Source organism: Crocuta crocuta, unplaced genomic scaffold (assembly GCF_008692635.1).
Source record: "Crocuta crocuta isolate KB4526 unplaced genomic scaffold, BGI_CrCroc_1.0 scaffold147, whole genome shotgun sequence".
Classification (NCBI taxonomy): domain Eukaryota; kingdom Metazoa; phylum Chordata; class Mammalia; order Carnivora; family Hyaenidae; genus Crocuta; species Crocuta crocuta.
The window spans coordinates 5704077-5723517 of NW_027532594.1; the positions used below are offsets into that span (position 1 = coordinate 5704077).

A 19441-nucleotide genomic window follows, 5' to 3' on the forward strand; every position below is an offset into this window, starting at 1 on the left:
TAACTCTTTCAAATGAGAGAACCTAACTTACCCTTCATATTGAAGTTCTGTCTGTGAACATTTTGAATTCGTGTGGATCGCCAGCTTCTCAAATATGTTGGTAGCTACAGTTTGGAACCCATTTTCACTAAGTTCTTTGCAAAACTATTTTCTGTGTTATGATTTTAGATAGATTATATATTGTGATTTCCTGCATTTGTGGATATGGCTGTTCTTTATTCTCCTATTCTGGAAGTTTTTATTAATATGCTGTATTGATTCTTGGTTTTACTTGGAGATAGGAGCGATTGATCAGGGATTCCTTTGAGAATCTAAGCAAAGCTATGGGCCTCATAAAAATACAAGTATGTATGTACAAGTAAAGCTTTGCATACAGTCTTAAGGGGTTCATAGATTTCTTGATATTTGTCTTGTGGAGCCTTTAAGTGTATGGTTTCGAAGATAAGGTTTTGACACAAGTTTTTGGTAAAGCAGCATGTGATCCAATACCTACCTGTAATTGCTAATGCTAAAGAATTTGTTGGCTTTTAAAAATTATAGCTTAGTTGTGAGCTATTACATGCTTCTCTGTGAAATAGCTAGTGATTCTTATAGACAATATATAATCTAAAGAATAAACACAATCTTACAGATTAATTTTCTTTTTTTTTTTAGCATGTATATACACAACAAGAAGTGAGAGAACTTCTTGGCCGCTTGGATCTAGGAAATAGAACAAAGATGGGACAGAAAGGATCCTCTGGGTTATTTCGAGCTGTTTCAGCTTTTGGTGTTGTAGGTAAGACATGTACCTCCTTCTTACTACCTCTTTTTATTCCCCCCTACATAGACTACTAAAAGATATTTTTCTGTAGTTATATAATTATAACCCATAATCGGTGGCTTTGGTTGTTTACAATTTCATTATCTTTCAATCAGATATCAAATAGCCTATAGTATCTGCTATGTGCTGCTCAGTTTCATACAGGATAAGAATAGATATCGAAGTGGTTTGGGCCTTTAAAAAGTCTGTTGTCTGGGATGTTGAGGAATGAAAAAGTAAAAAAAAAAAAAAAAAAAGTTAATTTGGACTTTAAACATCTGCTCTGCCATTCATCAGCTGGAAAAACAGATACTGGCAAAACTGGCTTAAAATTAACAGGGACTTCTTGGGCACCTGGGTGGCTCAGTTGGTTGAGCAACTGACTTCATCTCAGGTCATGATTTCATGGTTCATGAGTTTGAGCCCTGCATCGAGCTTGTTGCTGTCAACACAGAGCCTGTTTCAGATCTTCTGTCCCCCCATCTCTCTGCCCCTTCCTGCTTGCACTCTGTCTTTCAAAAATAACTAAATCTAAAAAAAAAAAATTAACAAGGATTTCTCCCAAGGAAATGCTGAAGCATAAAGTGTCATATTACCCTTCTTTGACGTCTGCTTTTTTACTCATTGAGAAACTGTTCTCTAGAATTATCAACTATTAGAAACTTTGCTGTTTGCAATTATATCAGTAAGAGAAAACATCACCCTCTTGCCTGGGTGATTTAAGTAACTTTGACACCGAGAAGCAACCTAGATTTACAACTAAGATGGAGAGCTTCAAATAAGGGGTTTCTGGACACTACAGCCCCCGGCTATGCTAACTTTATTGTTTTCAAGGAAACGGGACCCTGAGTCTGCTTCACAGTTGATGTTGATCACTTTACATATAGTTCTGCTTTGGGTTGAACCTCTCTGAATTTTACTTAAATTCCATCCTTCCCCCAAATTCAGTTATAACTCCTTTATTTCATTTATTCACAAACAAACGTAGGTCTACTTTGGGCTTTTGCGGATCCTGCTGTCTAGCTTTGGGACAGTAGTGAGATGCCCCACAGTTCTGATGTGCACACCATCCCTCATTGCAGCGAGGCATGACACCTCTCTTTGCTGTACTGTGGATTTGTCTCTGGGAGTCTTAGGCTGACTACACTGGGATGAGGGACAAAATCTAATACATGCAAGACAATTCCACTGTTGTGCTTAAGAGCCAAGCTGTGTCGTGCAGAAAAGTTGCATGGGGGTGGAGATTATATAAGAGGCAGATGACTTGGACCAGGAATGGCCAGAAAAGATTTCCTGGGGATAGTGAGACTCCAGGTGGACCTTGAAGGAGGAACAAGATTTGGATGGATGTGGGGAAGAGGGGAAAGAAGTCGGGGTGATGGCAGAGGCATGCCAAGCAGAGGGCAATGGTATGGAATTACTTCTCTGATGGCAGAGCCTTATTTTGAGTCTGCATGTTTTAAAAAACATTTAACAACTCTATCTTTGTGCTCTTTAAACGTGCTGGACTGTATGCAATGTCAACTGAGTGATCGGTATCTATAGATGTTAACAAAATTAATATGGACCTAACTGTGCTGTATAGTTTCAAATTCTTATGTTTTTCTGATTAGCACTTTGTATTTTGTGCCTCTGTATTTGTTGAAACTTTGATTATATTCTGCCGTATTTGAAGTTTTTCTCCATGTGCTCTCATAGCTCTTCGTATGTAATCCCTTCAGGTCCATTTTGTGTCGAGGTGGCTGTCAGGGAAGTTCAAGAGTAGTAGCTGTATTTAGTTTCTTCTTTGTTTTTTTTTTTTAATATTTTTTATTTATTTCTAGGAGAGAGAGAGACAGCGTGAGCAGGGGAGGGTCAGAGAGAGAGGGAGATACAGACTCTGAAACAGGCTCCAGGCTCTGAGCTGGCAGTCAGCACAGAGCCCGACGCGGGGCTCGAACCCACGAACCGTGAGATCATGACCTAAGCGAAAGTCGGACGCTTAACCGACTAAGCCACCCAGGCGCCCCTTTTAGTTTCTTCTTTGAACTGGCCCCTTTTCTATACCTTCTGCTCAGTCTTGACAAGTATGTTGAAGTTAATATGTTTAACAGATAAATATTTATGGATGTTTGCATGTCTGTGTATGTCAAGTGAGTTCATGTGTTTAAATTCCATAAATGCCATGTTAAATTCCACTTTAAGTGTTGCATATATATATATATATATTCTTTTAATCAATTTATTTTTGAGAGAGAGCGAGCAAGTGGAATGGGGCAGAGGCAGAGAATCCCAAGCAGTCTCCGTACTGTCAGCATAGAGTCTGATATGGGGCTTGAACTCATGAACCATGATATCATAACCTGAGCCGGAGCTGGTTGCTTAACCTACTGAGCCATCCAGGTGCCCCATGTATATTTTAAATAAAAGGAAAAACACCTGGAAATACAACGCGTCTTAAATATAGTAGGTTTTAATTTCAGGTTAGTTACTTAATAGGTTAAACATTCCTTTAAATGCTGATAGTTATGATTTTTTTTAAATGGAAATTTCCTAAGGTGAATGTAATGCTGAATGCCTCATTAGCCAGGGTTTATTTCCAGAATTGAACCTTCCTCAATGATTAAGAGTAACAAAGTGAAGATCAGTTATTGAACTGTTTAAAAATAGCTGTCCTTGGGTATTCTGGAGTTGTATTAGGCAGCTTGCCTTTCCATTAAACGGTCTCTAGACTGCTATACTGGTTTGTTTTTATGGTTCTTTAGTCATCCTTCATCGTTCTTGGCATATTTGCTTTTAGTGGTATTCATTGTCTCGTTTTAAATCTATTGATAACTAAGCGTATAAAACCAGAGCTTCATTTTTATCAACTGATAACCAGGCTTGTAACCAGATATTTCATACACAAGTATTAGGAAACTTAGGGTGAGGGCTGAAGGTGTCTTCTTATCTCTCTTAGAGGTGGCATTCATGGGTGTTGTGGTAGCTATTTCTCTTGTGGTTAGAGACCCCTTAGGATTGAGACTATCCTTGGATAATAAAGTCACTGACAGACTGACCTACCAGTAAAGTGACACAATAATGTACTAAGTAAGGATTTATTATTTTTATGGAAATATATTTTATGTATTCTTGTTCAGCCATGTAAATGAAGCTTAGGATCAGTGAAAGAGTAAGTAGAGAGTTAATGAAAGTCTCTGATTTGTCTCCTAAGTGCTGTCTTAGAAACAATGAGAGATACTGAAACAGTGAAATACAAAGTGCCTATCTTTAAAAAATATATAGTCTGGTTGTCAAAATAATACCTGTGAGAAATGACTAGAATGGTTGTCTTCTGTTCTGTGACCAAAATATTTTCTCAGTTAAGTTTTTCAACATGCCTAATTTTTATCATTGGAAGTCCAATGCGCTATCCATTGCGCCACAGAGCCACCTCAGCATACCTAATTTGTGAATAGTATTTTGCCGGAATGTTTTTAGACTGTTATCATGGTTTAGTGCATCATCCATAAGAATCTAGAGCAGTAATTTTCAGTTATCTGCAGTAACAGACCAGATATTTTCCACCAAAATGTCACAGACCAACACATGATCCTGCTGTGCATAACTAGTCACATGTGACTCATCACACAAGTTCAGTAAGACCCAAACTAGTCATGCCCCATTCGAGACAAGTTCATCGATTACACACTTGGATGTTGTAGCAATCTCAAATTGCTCTAAAGTTTCTAAATCCATCTTCAATTTGTTTTCTTGTCTTTTCATGGGCTTGGTACTCATGAAAAGCTCATAGATCATCTCTGGTCCCTAGATATGAGTTGATCTAGTCATATGTCTACCTTACATGTTTCTGACCCACTTCATTGTTATTTGATGGCCAGCAGGAGGTTTGGGAAACCACTGATTGGGATCACTCCCACTTGGGAGCATTCTTCCCAAAGTTGTTTTATTTGATCTTGGGGCACATGGATGGATTCGGTGGCTGGTTACCTGTAGTCTTTACTAGGCTTAGCTCTGTGACATCCCAGCCCCTTTTGCTACATAACTTCAGATCAATGTCCTTTTTGTGCCTGTCAGAAGATACTCTTCTAAGCTGTTAGCATGTTGAAGGGGAGTAGTAGAATAAGTATCATTGTAGCTGACTTTGATGCAGTTGCTATTTAAAGTAGCACTCAGAAATGGATTGCCATTGACTTCGGTTCAAGTCATGATCTCACAGTTTGTGAGTGCAAGCCCTGATGACAGCTCAGAGTCCAGAGCCTGCTTCGGTTTCTGCGTCTCCCTCTCTCTCTCTCTGCCCTCCCCCACTCTCTCTATCAAAAATTAATTTAAAAAATTAAAAAAAATTAAAAGGAAAAAGAAATGGATTGCATATCTATGATAATAATGAAGACAACAGCAACAAAGTGTGAGCCTCAGACTAGTAAGGGAGCAGTAGATTGGATGTTAGAGAGTCACTTTGGTTCTAGAGGGCCCTGTTGTGCCTAGATCCTACGTACCTTGTGGAGGTTTTTCATGCTTCTCTGCCGGAGTGCTGTTCTCCCTAAAGGCTTTTAAGATAATGACTAGCTGGCATGGTAATGACCCCTGACGTGGGATACTGCATTTTCCTCTGTTGGTGGGCTGGAGGGGTCCTCTCCAGCCACCTGAACTCCCACTACCTCCTCTCACACTGTTCTTTTTTGTATACTTTGTTCGGTATCCATTTCAAATGAAAATGCCTTCTCTGTGGGGCGAGAGAGAAGTCACTTTTGCATGATGACTGTCATCATGGCTCCCAAGAAGTGCTCAGTGAAATTGGTTTGGGGTTAGAGGTACACAGAATGGAGATGAAAAAACTTGTTCTGATTTTAGTGTGTGAAAGTGGTGACCAGGCTAACTCCTGGCAGATGTCTGTGCCTTTCTGAAGTCTTTTAATTGTTGACTGTATTTGATAGGAACCTTTTTAAAATGAGAGTGACATTTCCAGTTAGTAGTAAAAAGGAAGAAGAAAAGAATTTCATTTATAATAAACTGAAGGCATTTGTGCTGGTAGAAGAATCTCTTTTGTGTAATATATTTACTTCCATATATTCAGATTATGAAGAGAAAGGTATAATGGTATAAATAGTCTTAAACTGAAAACGTAAAATTAAAATTCAGTTGGAATGTAGATTGAGAAATTATTAGTTTTTTAAATAAAAAGTAAGTATATAGCAAGAATAAAAGGAAAACTCATTCATTTTGGAAATACTTGTTATTTAAACCCTTGACTGTTTTTATGCTGCTTCCAAGGGCTCTACTTTTATAAGTTTTATCCTTATAAAATGATAGTTTCTTTTTTACTTGCTTTTAGTGATTGTCATCAGCTCTTTTACTCCCTATTCCTATGTCCTTGAGCTTTTGTCAGGGAATTTTTTGCTAGTCTCTAAGGCAAAGAAAGGAGTAAATGAACATTTTTTTAAAAGCACTTTGCACTTTGTGGATCTCTAAAATGTAAGTATTCTTCACTATTTTAATGGTGTTTTTTCCTCAGTAGCATGGCTCATAAAATCCTTGAGGCATCTTTCTCTTGTATATTTTAGCTCATTTATGTTAATATCATCAATTACTGGTTTCCTTTATTCTGTCAGCTGAAGATAACAAGACACAGACATTAGGTATTTGTCAATTCTAGAGCAAAAAATTCATAGCGTCAAGATACTAGCCCAGACTTTATAGAATATAACACTCAGAGAGAGACAGAGAGTACAGGTGTGTGTGAGTGCATGCACATGTGGACATGAGAAAGTTTTGAAAGATAGTTATGCTAGATACAAGATTCTTGATTGGCCGTTTTTTTTTTCTTCTTTCAGTGCTTTGACTATATCAGCCCACAGTCTTGTGGCCTCCATTGTTTCTGATAGGAAGTCAGCTGTATGATTATATCTGACTCTTGCTACCGGTGAGCCAGGGTGAGGACAGTGGGGACTCACTATTCTTGACCAGTCATGCTGGGGTGGAGTCTCCACTTTCCAAGTAGGAGCTGGGGAGAAGAAGGAAGCCCCCGATCTTGGCAGGGCTTACCTGGGAATAGAGTTCCTATAACACAGAGCTGGAGGGGATGAGACATTCGGGTGTCCTACACCTTCTGAGCAGAAACCATATGACCTTAGACTGAGAACTAGGAAGAGAGGGAAAGCACTGTCTTCTTGGTTACACCTGCCCACAGTGATTAATCTCTCACACTGGACTGGAAGAGGGGTGGGTGTGAAAAGGAAATAGATTATGGTTCAGATGCACACACTTGCTCTTCTTACCAATGTTTAGTAGATTTTCTTGAATAAATATTTCTCCATTTGCTGTATGCCATTAGAACAATTTCCAGAAACTTTAAAAGTTTTGTGCTGTTTTTATAAATTTCATCAGTTACATTTGTTTCACTGGAGAGAGGGTCTGCCAGGCTCCTCACATTGCCATTTTGGAAATGACCCCTACCCCCAAAGGGAGTTAGTTTTCACTCCCAAAGCAAAAGTTCTGGGAGCCAAAAAGAATTTAACCAAGACTGTAGGGTAAGTAGGGTGTTGCTGAGAACTTAGTGCTACTGAACACAACACATCTGGTCTTTCTTTAATCACCAGGGTACAACATGTGTGCTTCAGTGATTTAACATAAAATATAGTTTTATAATGTTCCAACTTTCATAAAAAGTTTAACTAACACAAGTGATACCTGTGGAAGATTGCATGAAGGATGTGCAATGTACTGGATATATTGTTTGCTGAAACCCTCCACTTTCTGGGATCTGGCTCCACCTCTCCCGGCCCCATTGAAGTCACTTAGTTATTGTATAAATGGCTTCCAATGCAGTGTGACTGTATTCCTTGGCAACCATTGACTGGTCAAGGCTGGGCACCCAATCCAAGTTGGGCCAAGCTACATCCTTTCCTAGGAATTCTGGAATTGAACTGGTTAGAAAAAAGTTGTTTTTTCCCAGTGAAGCTTTTGGATGTAACACCTAGAACTGTTAGCAGCTGTATTTCCCACCACATCATCCAGAGAAGTGGAGGGAGCTAGTCTGTGGAGGGGGCTGGTCCGTGGAGGGGGCTGGTCCATTGGAGGGGGCTGGCTCGTGGAGGCGGCTAGTCTGTGGAGGGGGCTGGTCTATATAGAGAGACAAGAATGAGAAAGTGTTCAGAGATGCATCTTGACACTAGGTGTTTTTCTGAGGCCTAACCGTATTGTTGCCTGTTGGTGCCTTAGATCGCCTCAGTATCCTTAATATATATTTCTGTTTTTAAAGCTGGCTCCAGTTAGGTTTTGCTACTAGTAATCAAGAATCTACGAAGTTTGTTCTTCCTTTTGAGCAACATGTCCCAAAGTATGTTCCTCAGAGCTTGTCCGTTGGTTAATTTCTTTTTATTTATATTTATTTATCTATTTACTTTAAAAAAATTAATGTTTATTCATTTTTGAGAGAGAGACGGAGGGAGATTGTGAGTGGGGTAGGGGCAGAGAGGGGGACAGAAGATCCAAAGCAGGCTCTGTGCTGACAGCAGCAGGCCTGATGCGGGGCTCAAGCTCACGAATTATGAGATCATGACTTGAGCCGAAGGTGGATGCTCAATCAGGCACCCTGATTAATTTCTTTTTAAAAAAGAGGATGGAGTTCCATGATCAAATGAATCTAGGGAGGTGCTTAATCTTTATCCCCCATCGAGATTCACAGTGCATATTAGCACAGTACTCTAAGTGTCTGAGAACTTACTTGGTTTTCTGTTTGCTTTTATGTACTTTTTGCTTCTATACATATTGATTTATTTTACATATGTTTGTTTTGAAATAACATAAAAGTTACAATCTTCACCATTTTCAAGTGTACAGTGTAATAGTGTTAACTGTACATACCTTGTGCAACAGATCTCTAGGACTTTTCATCTTGTGAAATGAAACCATGTACCTATTAAATAACAACTCCCCTTAATCTTATGTATATTTTTGCTTAAAGCACCTCAATACTATTTGAAATGAGACTAAATATAAAAGAATGAATGAGATAAAATTGTTTAGAGTAGTATTTTTTAAGGGAGATACATGTCAGTATAGAGACTAATTATACAACTGAAAATTTGTGGGGCGCCTGGGTGGCTTAGTCGGTTAAGCGTCTGACTTTCTCTTAGGTCATGATCTCGCGGTACGTGGGTTCGAGCCCTGCGTCAGGCTCTGTGCTGACTGCCAGCTCAGAGCCTGGAGCCTGTTTCAGTCTGTGACTCCCTCTCTCTCCAACCCTCTCCTGCTCACACTGTCTCTCTCTCTCTCTCTCCTAGAAATAAATAAAAATATTAAAAAAAAAAAAAGAAAATTTGTATGGCTATGAATCATAGAAATAAACTAGGAAATGTGTCCCCAAAAAAGCTTTTGCCTTTTAAATGTGTATCTAAAAGGATTACTAAGTGTAGGAAACTTTTTCTCTCTTTTTGTTGTGCAGGTTTTGTGAGATTTCTAGAAGGCTATTACATTGTGTTAATAACTAAGAGGAGGAAGATGGCAGATATTGGAGGTCATGCAATATATAAGATTGAAGATACAAATATGATCTATATACCCAACGATTCTGTAAGAATTACTCATCCTGATGAAGCTCGGTATGTAGTAGTGGTAGCTACTGTTTGTTGTTGTCATTGTTGTTTTCAAGTGTGGTAGACCAACTAGAAAACAAAATACAGTCAAAATTTCATAGATATTAAGTTAAAAATGTAAAATGCTAGCTCAGAATTCTGTAATTTTTTTGAGATCTATTATGAGCCTCCATTATAACAGTTGATTCAGGTGAGGATCAACAATAGCTGCTAAAGGGATTGGGTGAAATGTTATTGAGGAAAGAATATTCACTCACTCTCCGCATCTACTCCATGAATCTCCTTATTTACAAAGAAAAGAAACAATGGCAAACATACTTAACCCAAATGTTCAAACTTAGCATCATGTGACAAAACTGAACTTATTTGCCTCTCTGTGTGAAGCAATGGGAAGGACACAGATTACCTGCATAGTTTTCTTGCTACAAATATATGTATATTTGTTTTTTTATGATGCTCTCACCATGATGAGTGTAGTGTTACCATCTGACGTTATTACGATATTATTAACTGCATTCCCTGTGCTGTGCTTTTCATCCCCGTGATTTCCTTTACAACTGGGACTTTATACCCCTTAATCCTTTTCCCCTGTTTCACCCATCCTCCTATCCAGTCCCCTCCCCTCTGGCAACATTTTAACTTGAATCTGAGTATGAGGAAATAATCAGACAAATCCATCTTGTGGGACATTCTGTATAAGACAACCAGCCTGGACTCTTTAAAAATGTCAGTGTCATCAAAGACCAAAAAAGCCAGAGGACTGTTCTAGATTTTAGAACAGGCATGACAAGCAGATGCAGCACATGAATATCTGTTGGATCCTGGATTAAAACATATGCGTGCACAGGTCTGTGTGCACATACACACAGAGCTGCAAAGGACTTTATGTACATGCATGTGTACACAGGTGTGTGCACTTACACACAGAACTGCAAAGGACTTTATGTGCACCGTTTGCATATGTATTATATACTAGGTGATTTTGAATCAATATCAAGCTGTAAGTGTAAAAATGATATTCTTTTTAGGAGATTATCTTTGTTCATAATAGATATATACTAAAATAATTAGGAGTAAAGTGTCATCATATCTGCTACTTACTGACAATGGTTTAGGAAAATAAGATGTACTTGTGTATTTAAAGAGAAGAAATATGTATGTGTGTGCTTAAGAAGAGAGATTTAACAGTGAATTCAAATAAAGGATATAATGGGATTTGTTGTATTATTTTTCCTTCCAATTATTCTGTAGATTGAAATCTTTAAGAAGTATTGGAGGGAAATTATTGGAGCCTTGGGAATGTGGGAAAAGGCTATTAATAAGTTGATAGAGAAAAGAATAGAATCGATTTATCTTAATACATAAATTTATTATAAACATAAAGGTTAAAATGGAACAAAGGCATGCTTATTAGTTTTTAAGTTTAGATTTTAGTTACTCTCTGTACTTTTATAGTGTTGTTCTAGATATATGAACCAAAATTTAAAGGTGGTGTGTCTTTCTTTCTTAAGACACTCTTAGACAGTTGATTTTGGACTCTCATTTTACTGTCTTTTTGATGACATATGGAAATAGGGTTGTTAAAAAATAATTGGTTTCAGTTTATTTACTTATCACATTAAATAAGAAGAATTCAACAGATAAAGTAGTCCTTTGTCTTGTACTAACTGCAAAAAAATTATATTCTGCATATCTTACAGGAAAACATAGTATATTGATTAAAAGTAAACTAGGTACTCCCAAAAGAAAACAAAAACGCTGACTCAAAAAGATACATGCACCGCTGCTTGTTTATTGCAGCATTATCTACAATAGCCAATGATGTGGAAGCAACTCAAGTATCCATCCATAGATGAATGGATAAATAAGATGTGGTACACACACACACACACACACACACACACACACACACACCATGGAATATTACTCAGCCATGAAGAGAATGAGCTCTTGTGATTCATGACAACATGGGTAAATCTAGAAAGTATTACACTAAGTGAAGTAAGTCAGGCAGAGAAAGATAAATGCCATGCAATTCATTTATATGTGGAATCTGAAAAACAATACAAATAACAAACCAAAACCCAGAAACAGACTCATGAATAAGAGAACAAATTGGTGGTTGCCACAAGAGTGGAGGTACGGGGATGGGCGAAATAGGTGAAGGGGATTAAGAAGTACAAACTTCCAGTTATAAATAAGTCATGAAGATGAAAAGTACAGCATGGGGAATATAGTCAGTAATATTGTAATAATGTTATATCATGACAGATCGTAAGTATACTTATCATGGTGAACATTGAGTAATATATAAAATTGTCGAATCACCATGTTGTACACTTGAAACTAATATAATATTTTTGTCAACTATACTTCAGTTATAATTTTTTTTTTAAAGTGAATCAGACCAGCACATACAAATCCAAGGGATGAGAAAAAGTTAAAGAGGTTTATATTATTTATAAACCTCATCTTTATGATTTCTTTAGCTAGGAATAGTAAAACAAATTAAATTGTTCTATATAGCGATTTGACTATCTTTAAAGGGTGAAATTACTGGGGCGCCTGGGTGGCTTAATCGATTAAGGGTCTGACGTCGGCTCAGGTCACAATCTAGCAGTTTGTGAGTTTGAGCCCCGCATTGGGCTCTGCCAACAGCTCAGAGCCTGGAGCCTGCTTCAGATTCTGTCTCTCTCTCTGTCCCTCCCCAACTTGTGCTCGCTCGCTCTCTCTCTCTCAATAAATAAACATAATTTTTTTTTAAAAGTAAAGAGTGAAATTACTTTAGGATTAATACTATGTAGCAGTGGACATTATCCAGAATAAGATACAATTATATTAATACCTTGTTATAGGTAGGCTGAAGTAGTATTAGGTAAAACTTGTAACATACTTCTAAAACTATATAATGCAATAATTCATTTAAGTTAAAAGACTTGATGGGCTGCCTGGCTGCCTCAGTTGGAAGAGCATGTAACTCTTGATCTCAGAGTCATGAGTTTGAGCCCCATGTTGGGTGTAGAGATTACTAAAAAACAATAATAAATAAACTTTAAAAAAAGACTTGGTAAAATATTGGGAAATAAAATACAATACTACTAAACATTTTATACATAATGAGAAGTAGAAGTTATACCTGCAAGAATGGTTGTATCAGCACTAGAAAATTTTGCTAGAGCACTTCACTACATTAAAATATTTTGGGGGAAACTATGATCATCTTAATATTTGTAGAAAATATGTTTGACAAATTCAGTGCCCATTTGTGATCAAAAGTCTTTTAAAAGTTGAAAAATTTGAAAACATATCAATATTTATTAATCCTGAGGGGTAGATATGCTGATATTTTATTCTGTACTTTTTTTTTCTTTTGAAAAACTTTACAACTTAAAATTATGGTGACCCGCAAACACTTTTGCTTGTTTTTGTTACTCTCCTCTCTCCAAACTCAAACCATTTACAAAGCACATAATTATAAAAATAAGAACTGTATTTACTTCTGTCTTGCCCTGAGTCTAAATGCCCCACATGTAAGTACATGACTTTCCCTCTCTGGCATACTCAGGAATGAGTAAATGGTCAAACTACAAGGTTAAAGTTGTCTCTGAAAGGATAATCAACTGAAGAGATTGCTTCAGATGAAATCCCTACTGCAGTTATGGCTTGAATTCCTCAGATTTTTAAAAACTATTTTATTTTATTTTTAAGTAATCTCTACACCCATCATGGGGCTTGAACTCACAGCCCCGAGATCAAGAGTTGCATGCTCTACCAACTGAGCCGGCCAGGTCCTCCTGAATTCCTCAACTGCAATGAGAGTATTCACAAATACAAATGTATATGTGAGTATAATTAAGCTATGAAAAATAATAGTATTGTGTGACTGTAATATGCTTTTCTTTTTAGGTATCTACGAATCTTTCAAAATGTGGACCTATCTAGCAATTTTTACTTTAGGTAAGTCTAAATTTATTTTTTCTCTTGTTAGTCACTCAGATGTTTATATTATTTTCCAGGAAGCAAAAACAAAATCAGGACAATAGTACAAAGTACTTCCTCTTTTTTTTAATTGGCCAAATTATTTCATCTAAAAACAAAAAGATACAGGTATTTCTTCCCTTTAAAAATCTTATAATTGAATATTGAATGGACAAATTAAAGGGTAACTGTACTCACTATAAACATCATCTTTTTAGGTGGGATTTAAATGAAGTATTTCATTTTGTAATTTTTAATTACAAAAAGGAAATTTGCATTCAGTTTCTAATACAGAGTTGTAACCATTTCACAGTTCAATGTGTAGTTAACTATCTAGCAAAATTAAAAGTAAATTCAGAATAGGAAGAACTGTTGCAATACTAACATCCTGCTAATGGCATTGTAAATTAATAGTTTTCCTGAAGAGGAATGTAGCATTAAGTATTTATGAAAATATATCCTAAGAAAATAAATTAGGATAGAAAATATTAATTCCTATTTACAAAGGGACACTTATAGCTTCTCTATTTATGATAGCTCCAAGCAAGCAAATCAGCCAATGCAGGGACATCCCAAATACCAATAATTGAATGACAGGCAAGGAAATTTCAACAGCATTATGATAGAATATTATACCACCACTGATGTTCCAATATGTAGGCCTAGGAGATACAGAGTTATTGTGCTAAATGGAAAATTCAGTCATCTATAACATCCAAACTACAAAAGTAGAACACAAAATAGTATGCACCAAAAAAGGACTTGAGTGCTAAGGATTAATTGAGGGCCTAGAGTGTTGTAACTATTGATGCTATGTACAGATGAATTATTTTAAATTTATTAAAAAATTTTTTTAACATTAGCCACTTTTTTGTTGTTTATTTATTTGAGAAAGGGAGCATGTGTGAGTGTGAGCCAGGGGAGGGGCAGAGAGAGGATCCCAAGCAGGCTCCATGCTATCAATGCAGAGCCCACGTGGGGCTGGATCCCACAAACTGTGGGATTATGATCTGAGCTGAACAAGAGTCGAACACTTAACCGACTGAGCCACCCCAGTACCCCTTTAAATTGTTCAGACAGTTAACCACTTGTTTACCTATGAAATAAAGAAAAACATGTTTGCTATGTAGAGTGGGTTATGTCTTCAATGATGTGAAACTGAAGGAAGTTCATTATTTTAACAGTAGTAATAGTGAAGGACTCCTAAAGAAATAATTTTCACTTCCTCACATGTTAATTGGATGTATATTTCCATTGTGTTTATCTCAGTCATCTGCTTCTCTGTCTTTATTGCTAAATTTTATGTTTATAGCATCTGCAAGTTATCACTGAAACTTGGTAGTGCTGTTAGAAATGGTCTGCTCAGTGATTTCAACTTCGTTTGCATTCTGATACTGAGCTCTCTGATCAAGTCATTCCAGTAAAATATGTCAGTTAAGGTTTTTGTGTCTAATAAGTAGGCTTAAAAAAGAATATACTACATTCTTAAGATTCAGCTTGAATAAAGCAATTATTCTAACTAGGAACAATTGATTTTTAAAAGCTACAAATCAACATTTCCTCCCCCGCTACAAATCAACATTTCCTCCCCCACCCCCTGCTTATTGAGATATTATTGACATATAACATATATAAATTTAAGGTGTACAACGTGACATTTAGATACACATAAATATTATGACATAATTACCACAATAAGGTTAGTCAACACCTCCATCACCTCACATAATTATGAGTGTTTGTGTGTGGTGAAAACATTCCAGATGCACTCTCAACAAATTTTAAGTTATAATTCATTACTGTTAATTACAGTTGCCATGCTATACTTTAGATCCCCAGATCTTTTTTGGCTTATAGCTGGGAGTTTGTACCATGTGTCCAGAACACGGCTTGTTTAGCTTTTTTAGATTCTGCATAGAAGTGAGAGCATATGGAAATAATTAGACTTATTTCACTTAGCATACTGCCCTCAAGTTCCATCCCTGTTGTTGCAAATAGTAGGATTTCCGTCTTTTTTTTTTTTTTATGGTTGTAAAATATCCCGTGTTTGTGTGTTTGCATGTGCACACCATATCCTCTATCCATTTATCTATTGCTGAACTCTTAGGATGTTTCCATGTTTTGGCTGTCATGAATAATGCTTCAGTCAACATGGGTGTGCAGATATCTCTTCAAGATGATGATTTAATTTCTTTTGGCTATACACTCATAAGTGGAAATACTGTGTCATATAGGAGTTCAATTTTTTTTATTTTGAGAGACAGAGAGTGCAAGCAGAGGAGGGGAAGAGAGAGAGAGGGAGAGAATCCCAAGCAGGCTCTGTGCTCTCAGCGCAGAGCCTGATGTAGAGCTTGAACTCCTGGACCTTGAGATCATGAGCTGAACTGAAATCAAGAGTCAGATGCTTGGGGCGCCTGGGTGGCTTAGTCGGTTAAGCGTCCGACTTTCGCTTAGGTCATGATCTCGCGGTTCGTGGGTTTGAGCACCGCGTCGGGCTCTGTGCTGACTGCCAGCTCAGAGCCTGGAGCCTGCTTCAGTCTGTGACTCCCCCTCTCTCTGACCCTCCCCTGCTCATGCTGTCTCTCTCTCTCTCTCTCTCCTAGAAATAAATAAAACATTAAAAAAATTAAAAAAAAAAAAAAGAGTCAGATGCTCAACAGACTGAGCCGTTCAGTGACCGCTGGTAGTTCTATTTTTAATTTTTTTTTTAGGAACCTTCATACTGTTTCTATATTGGCTGCACCAATTTACATTACTACCAGAAGTGCACACGGGTTCTTTTTTTCTCAACATCTTAGCCACACTTGTCTCTTGTCTTTTTGATAACAGCCATTAGAGCAGGTATGAGTTACTATCTCATTGTGGCTTTAATTTGCATCCCTGATGTGATGTTGAGCATTTTTTCATATATCCGCAGGCCATTTTCTTTGGAAAAATGTCCATTCAGGTCCTTTGCCCATTATTTAATTGGATTGTTTGCTTTTGGTGATTTTGTTTTGTGTTTTTTTGTTTGTTTTTGCTCTTTAGTTGTATGAGTTCCTTATGTGTTTTGGATATTAACCCCTTATCAGATAGATAGTTTGTAAACATTTTCTCCATTACATCGGTTGCCTTTTTATTTTGTTGATTTATTTTTCTGTGCAGCAGCTTTTTAGTTTGCTATAGTCCCACTTATTTATTTTTGCTTTTGTTGCCTGTTCTTTTTGTATCATATCCATAAAAGCTTTGCTAAAACTGCTATCAAAGAGTTTTTCCCCTTTGTCTTCTTTTAGTAGTTTTACAGTTTGGGGGGCTTACATTTAAGTCCTTAATCCATCTTGAGTTAGTTTCTGTGAGTAGTGTGAGACAAGGGTCCAATTTCATTCTTTGCATGTGATTATCCAGTTTTTCCCAGTACCATTTATTGAAGAGACTATCTTTTCCCTGTGTGTCTTCTTGTCTCTCTTGTTAAATAGTTGACTCTTTATGCATGGGTTTCTTTCTGAGCGTTCTGTTCTGTTCCACTGATCTATGTGGGGTTTTTTTGTTTGTTTATTTTTTTGTTTTGTTTTTTAATGCCATACTACTTGGAATGCTGTAGCTTTGTAAAAAAAGTTTAAAATCTGAAAGTGTGATGTTGCCGTCTTTGTTCTTCTTAAGACTGCTTTGGCTATTGGTGGTCTTTTGTGGTTCTATAGAAATTTTGGGATTGTTTGTTGTACCTCTGTGAAAAATGTCATTGGAATTTTGATGCAGATCTATGGATGACTTTGAGTAGTATGGACATTTGAACAATATTAATTCTTCTGATCTGTGAACATGGAGAATCTTTCCATTTATTTATATCTTCAGTTTATTTCATCAACGTCTTATAATTTTCAGCGTAAGATCTTTCTCCTCCTTGCTTAAATTTATTCCAAAGTATTTTATTTTTTTGATACTATTGTAAGTGTGATTGAAAAACCAACTTCTTTTTTTTTTTAATTTTTAATGTTTATTTTCGAGAGACAGAGTGCGAGTGGGGGAGGGGCAGAGAGAAAGAGGGAGACACAGAATCCGAAGCAGGCTCCAGGCTCCGAGCTATTAGCACAGGGCCTGACGCGGAGCTCAAACCTACAAGCTGTGAGATCATGATCTGAGCCGAAGTCGGAGGCTCAACTGACTAAGCCACCCAGGCACCCCAAAAAACCAACTTCTTAATACAGCTTTTATCTCTGAGATTAGATTCTAGTAAAATTAATGTCTTCATCTAGCAAATGTGGTAAAATTGAATTTCACAGATGAAAAAAATAAATTTCAATCAAATTATATGAATAAATTAAAGAAGAAATAATAATTGAGATAATATGTGAGTCTCCAGACAGAATTGCAACCATCTTTATGAATTTGAAGAATTCTAGATAACTTTTAAAATTCTGTGCTAAAATATAGCTAGAGACATACTTCAAAAATTAATAATTATGTGAAATCCAGATTGTAAAATCAGTTTCTTTTGGCCTCAAAGCCAAATTTTGTTTGTGAACACTGTTATAACTTTTTGGATGGCTGTTACTGTTCTAAAACAAATTTTATCATAATGGTTTTTTATTATTTTCTTACTCTTGTTTTATTATGAAATCAGTTATGGTACTACTTGTATGCACTATTGCGTGTATATTGTAACATCTATACAACTTTATTCAGATATTTATCAGAGTGTGACCCCTTTGCACAAGGCTGTGACATTAGTCTCATTTCATTGTAAAGCAAAAAATGCACATTACAAGTCAATGAATGTTGGCCACTCACATTTTATTTCTAATTGTGCAAATGCCTAAGTCATGCAATGATTTTTATAAATTTTTTAATGTTTATTTTTGAGAGAGAGATAGAGAGACAGAGCATAAGTGGGGAAAGGGCGGAGAAAGAGAGAGGGAGACACAGAATCTGAAGCTGACTCCAGGCTCTGAGCTATCAGCACAGATCCCAATGTGGGGCTTGAATTCACAAACAATGAAATCATGACCTCAGCTGAAGTTGGATGCTCAACCAACAGAGCCACCGAGGCACTCTATCAAAAAAATTTTTTAAATCTTGATTTACTTTTGAGAGAGAGACAGAGTGCAATCAGGGAGGAACAGAGAGAGAGGAAAACACAGAATCCGAAGCAAGCTCCAGGCTCTGAACTGTCATCACATAGCCCCATGCAGGGCTTGAACTCATGAACTGCGAGATCATGACCTAAACCAAAGTCTGATGCTTAACCAACAGAGCCACCCAGGTGCCCCATTTTTTAATTGAAGCATAGAAGACATACCATATTATATTAGTTTCACGTGTACAACATAGTGAACAGACAATTCCTATATATTATTCAGTGCTCATCATGATAAGTATAGTCACCATCTGTCATCATACAACATCATTTCAATTATTATTGACCATATTCCCTATGTTGTACTTTTCATCCCTGTGATTTACTTACTTAATAATTGTAAATTTGTGCACCTTAATCCCCTTTACCTGTGTTGTCTGTCTTGCATTCTTTTCTCACTGGCAATGACCAGTTCTCTGTATTTATGAGTCTGTTTCTGTTTTTTGTTTGTTTGTTTGTTTCTTTGTTTGTGTTGTTTTTTAGATTCCACATATGGGTGAAATCATACAGTACTTCTCTTTCTCCTCTTTTTTTGTCTGACTTCTATCACTTAGTGGAATGTCCTGTAAGTCCATCTTTGTTGTTGCAAATGGCAAGAGCTCATTTTTTTTTGCTGAGTAACACTCCGTTGTATAAATATACCATACCTTTTTTATCTATTCATCTATCAGAACACTTAGGTTGCCTCCATATCTATATATTGGCTATTGTAGATAATGCTGCAGTAAAATAGGAGGGCATATATCTTTTCAAATCAGTGTTTTTGTTTTCATTGGGTAAATACCCAGAAGTGGAATTACTGGCTTGTATGGTATTTCTTTTTTTAATTCTTTGAGGATGCAGTGATTTCTAAATTTCCAGTTACATTCATGGTTTACATGGTTTTACAGTGCTTGTTTGAGTAGCATTGGTTCCAAGTAACAGAAGAGGTGCTAATATAGTTTGCAGTTTTTAATTCCATAGAAGAGCCAA

The 19441-nt window shown here is 36.8% G+C and overlaps 1 protein-coding gene across 1 annotated transcript in view; it reads left to right on the forward strand.

The window, feature by feature from the left end:
• The window catches only part of FIG4 (FIG4 phosphoinositide 5-phosphatase), a 133705-nt gene that overhangs the window by 17538 nt on the left and 96726 nt on the right, over positions 1-19441 (forward strand). The window contains exons 3-5 of the mRNA XM_077779972.1: positions 655-778; positions 9228-9384; positions 13285-13335. Of these exons, the coding sequence (XP_077636098.1) occupies positions 655-778; positions 9228-9384; positions 13285-13335 (332 nt within the window). The remainder of the gene's footprint in view (positions 1-654; positions 779-9227; positions 9385-13284; positions 13336-19441) is intronic.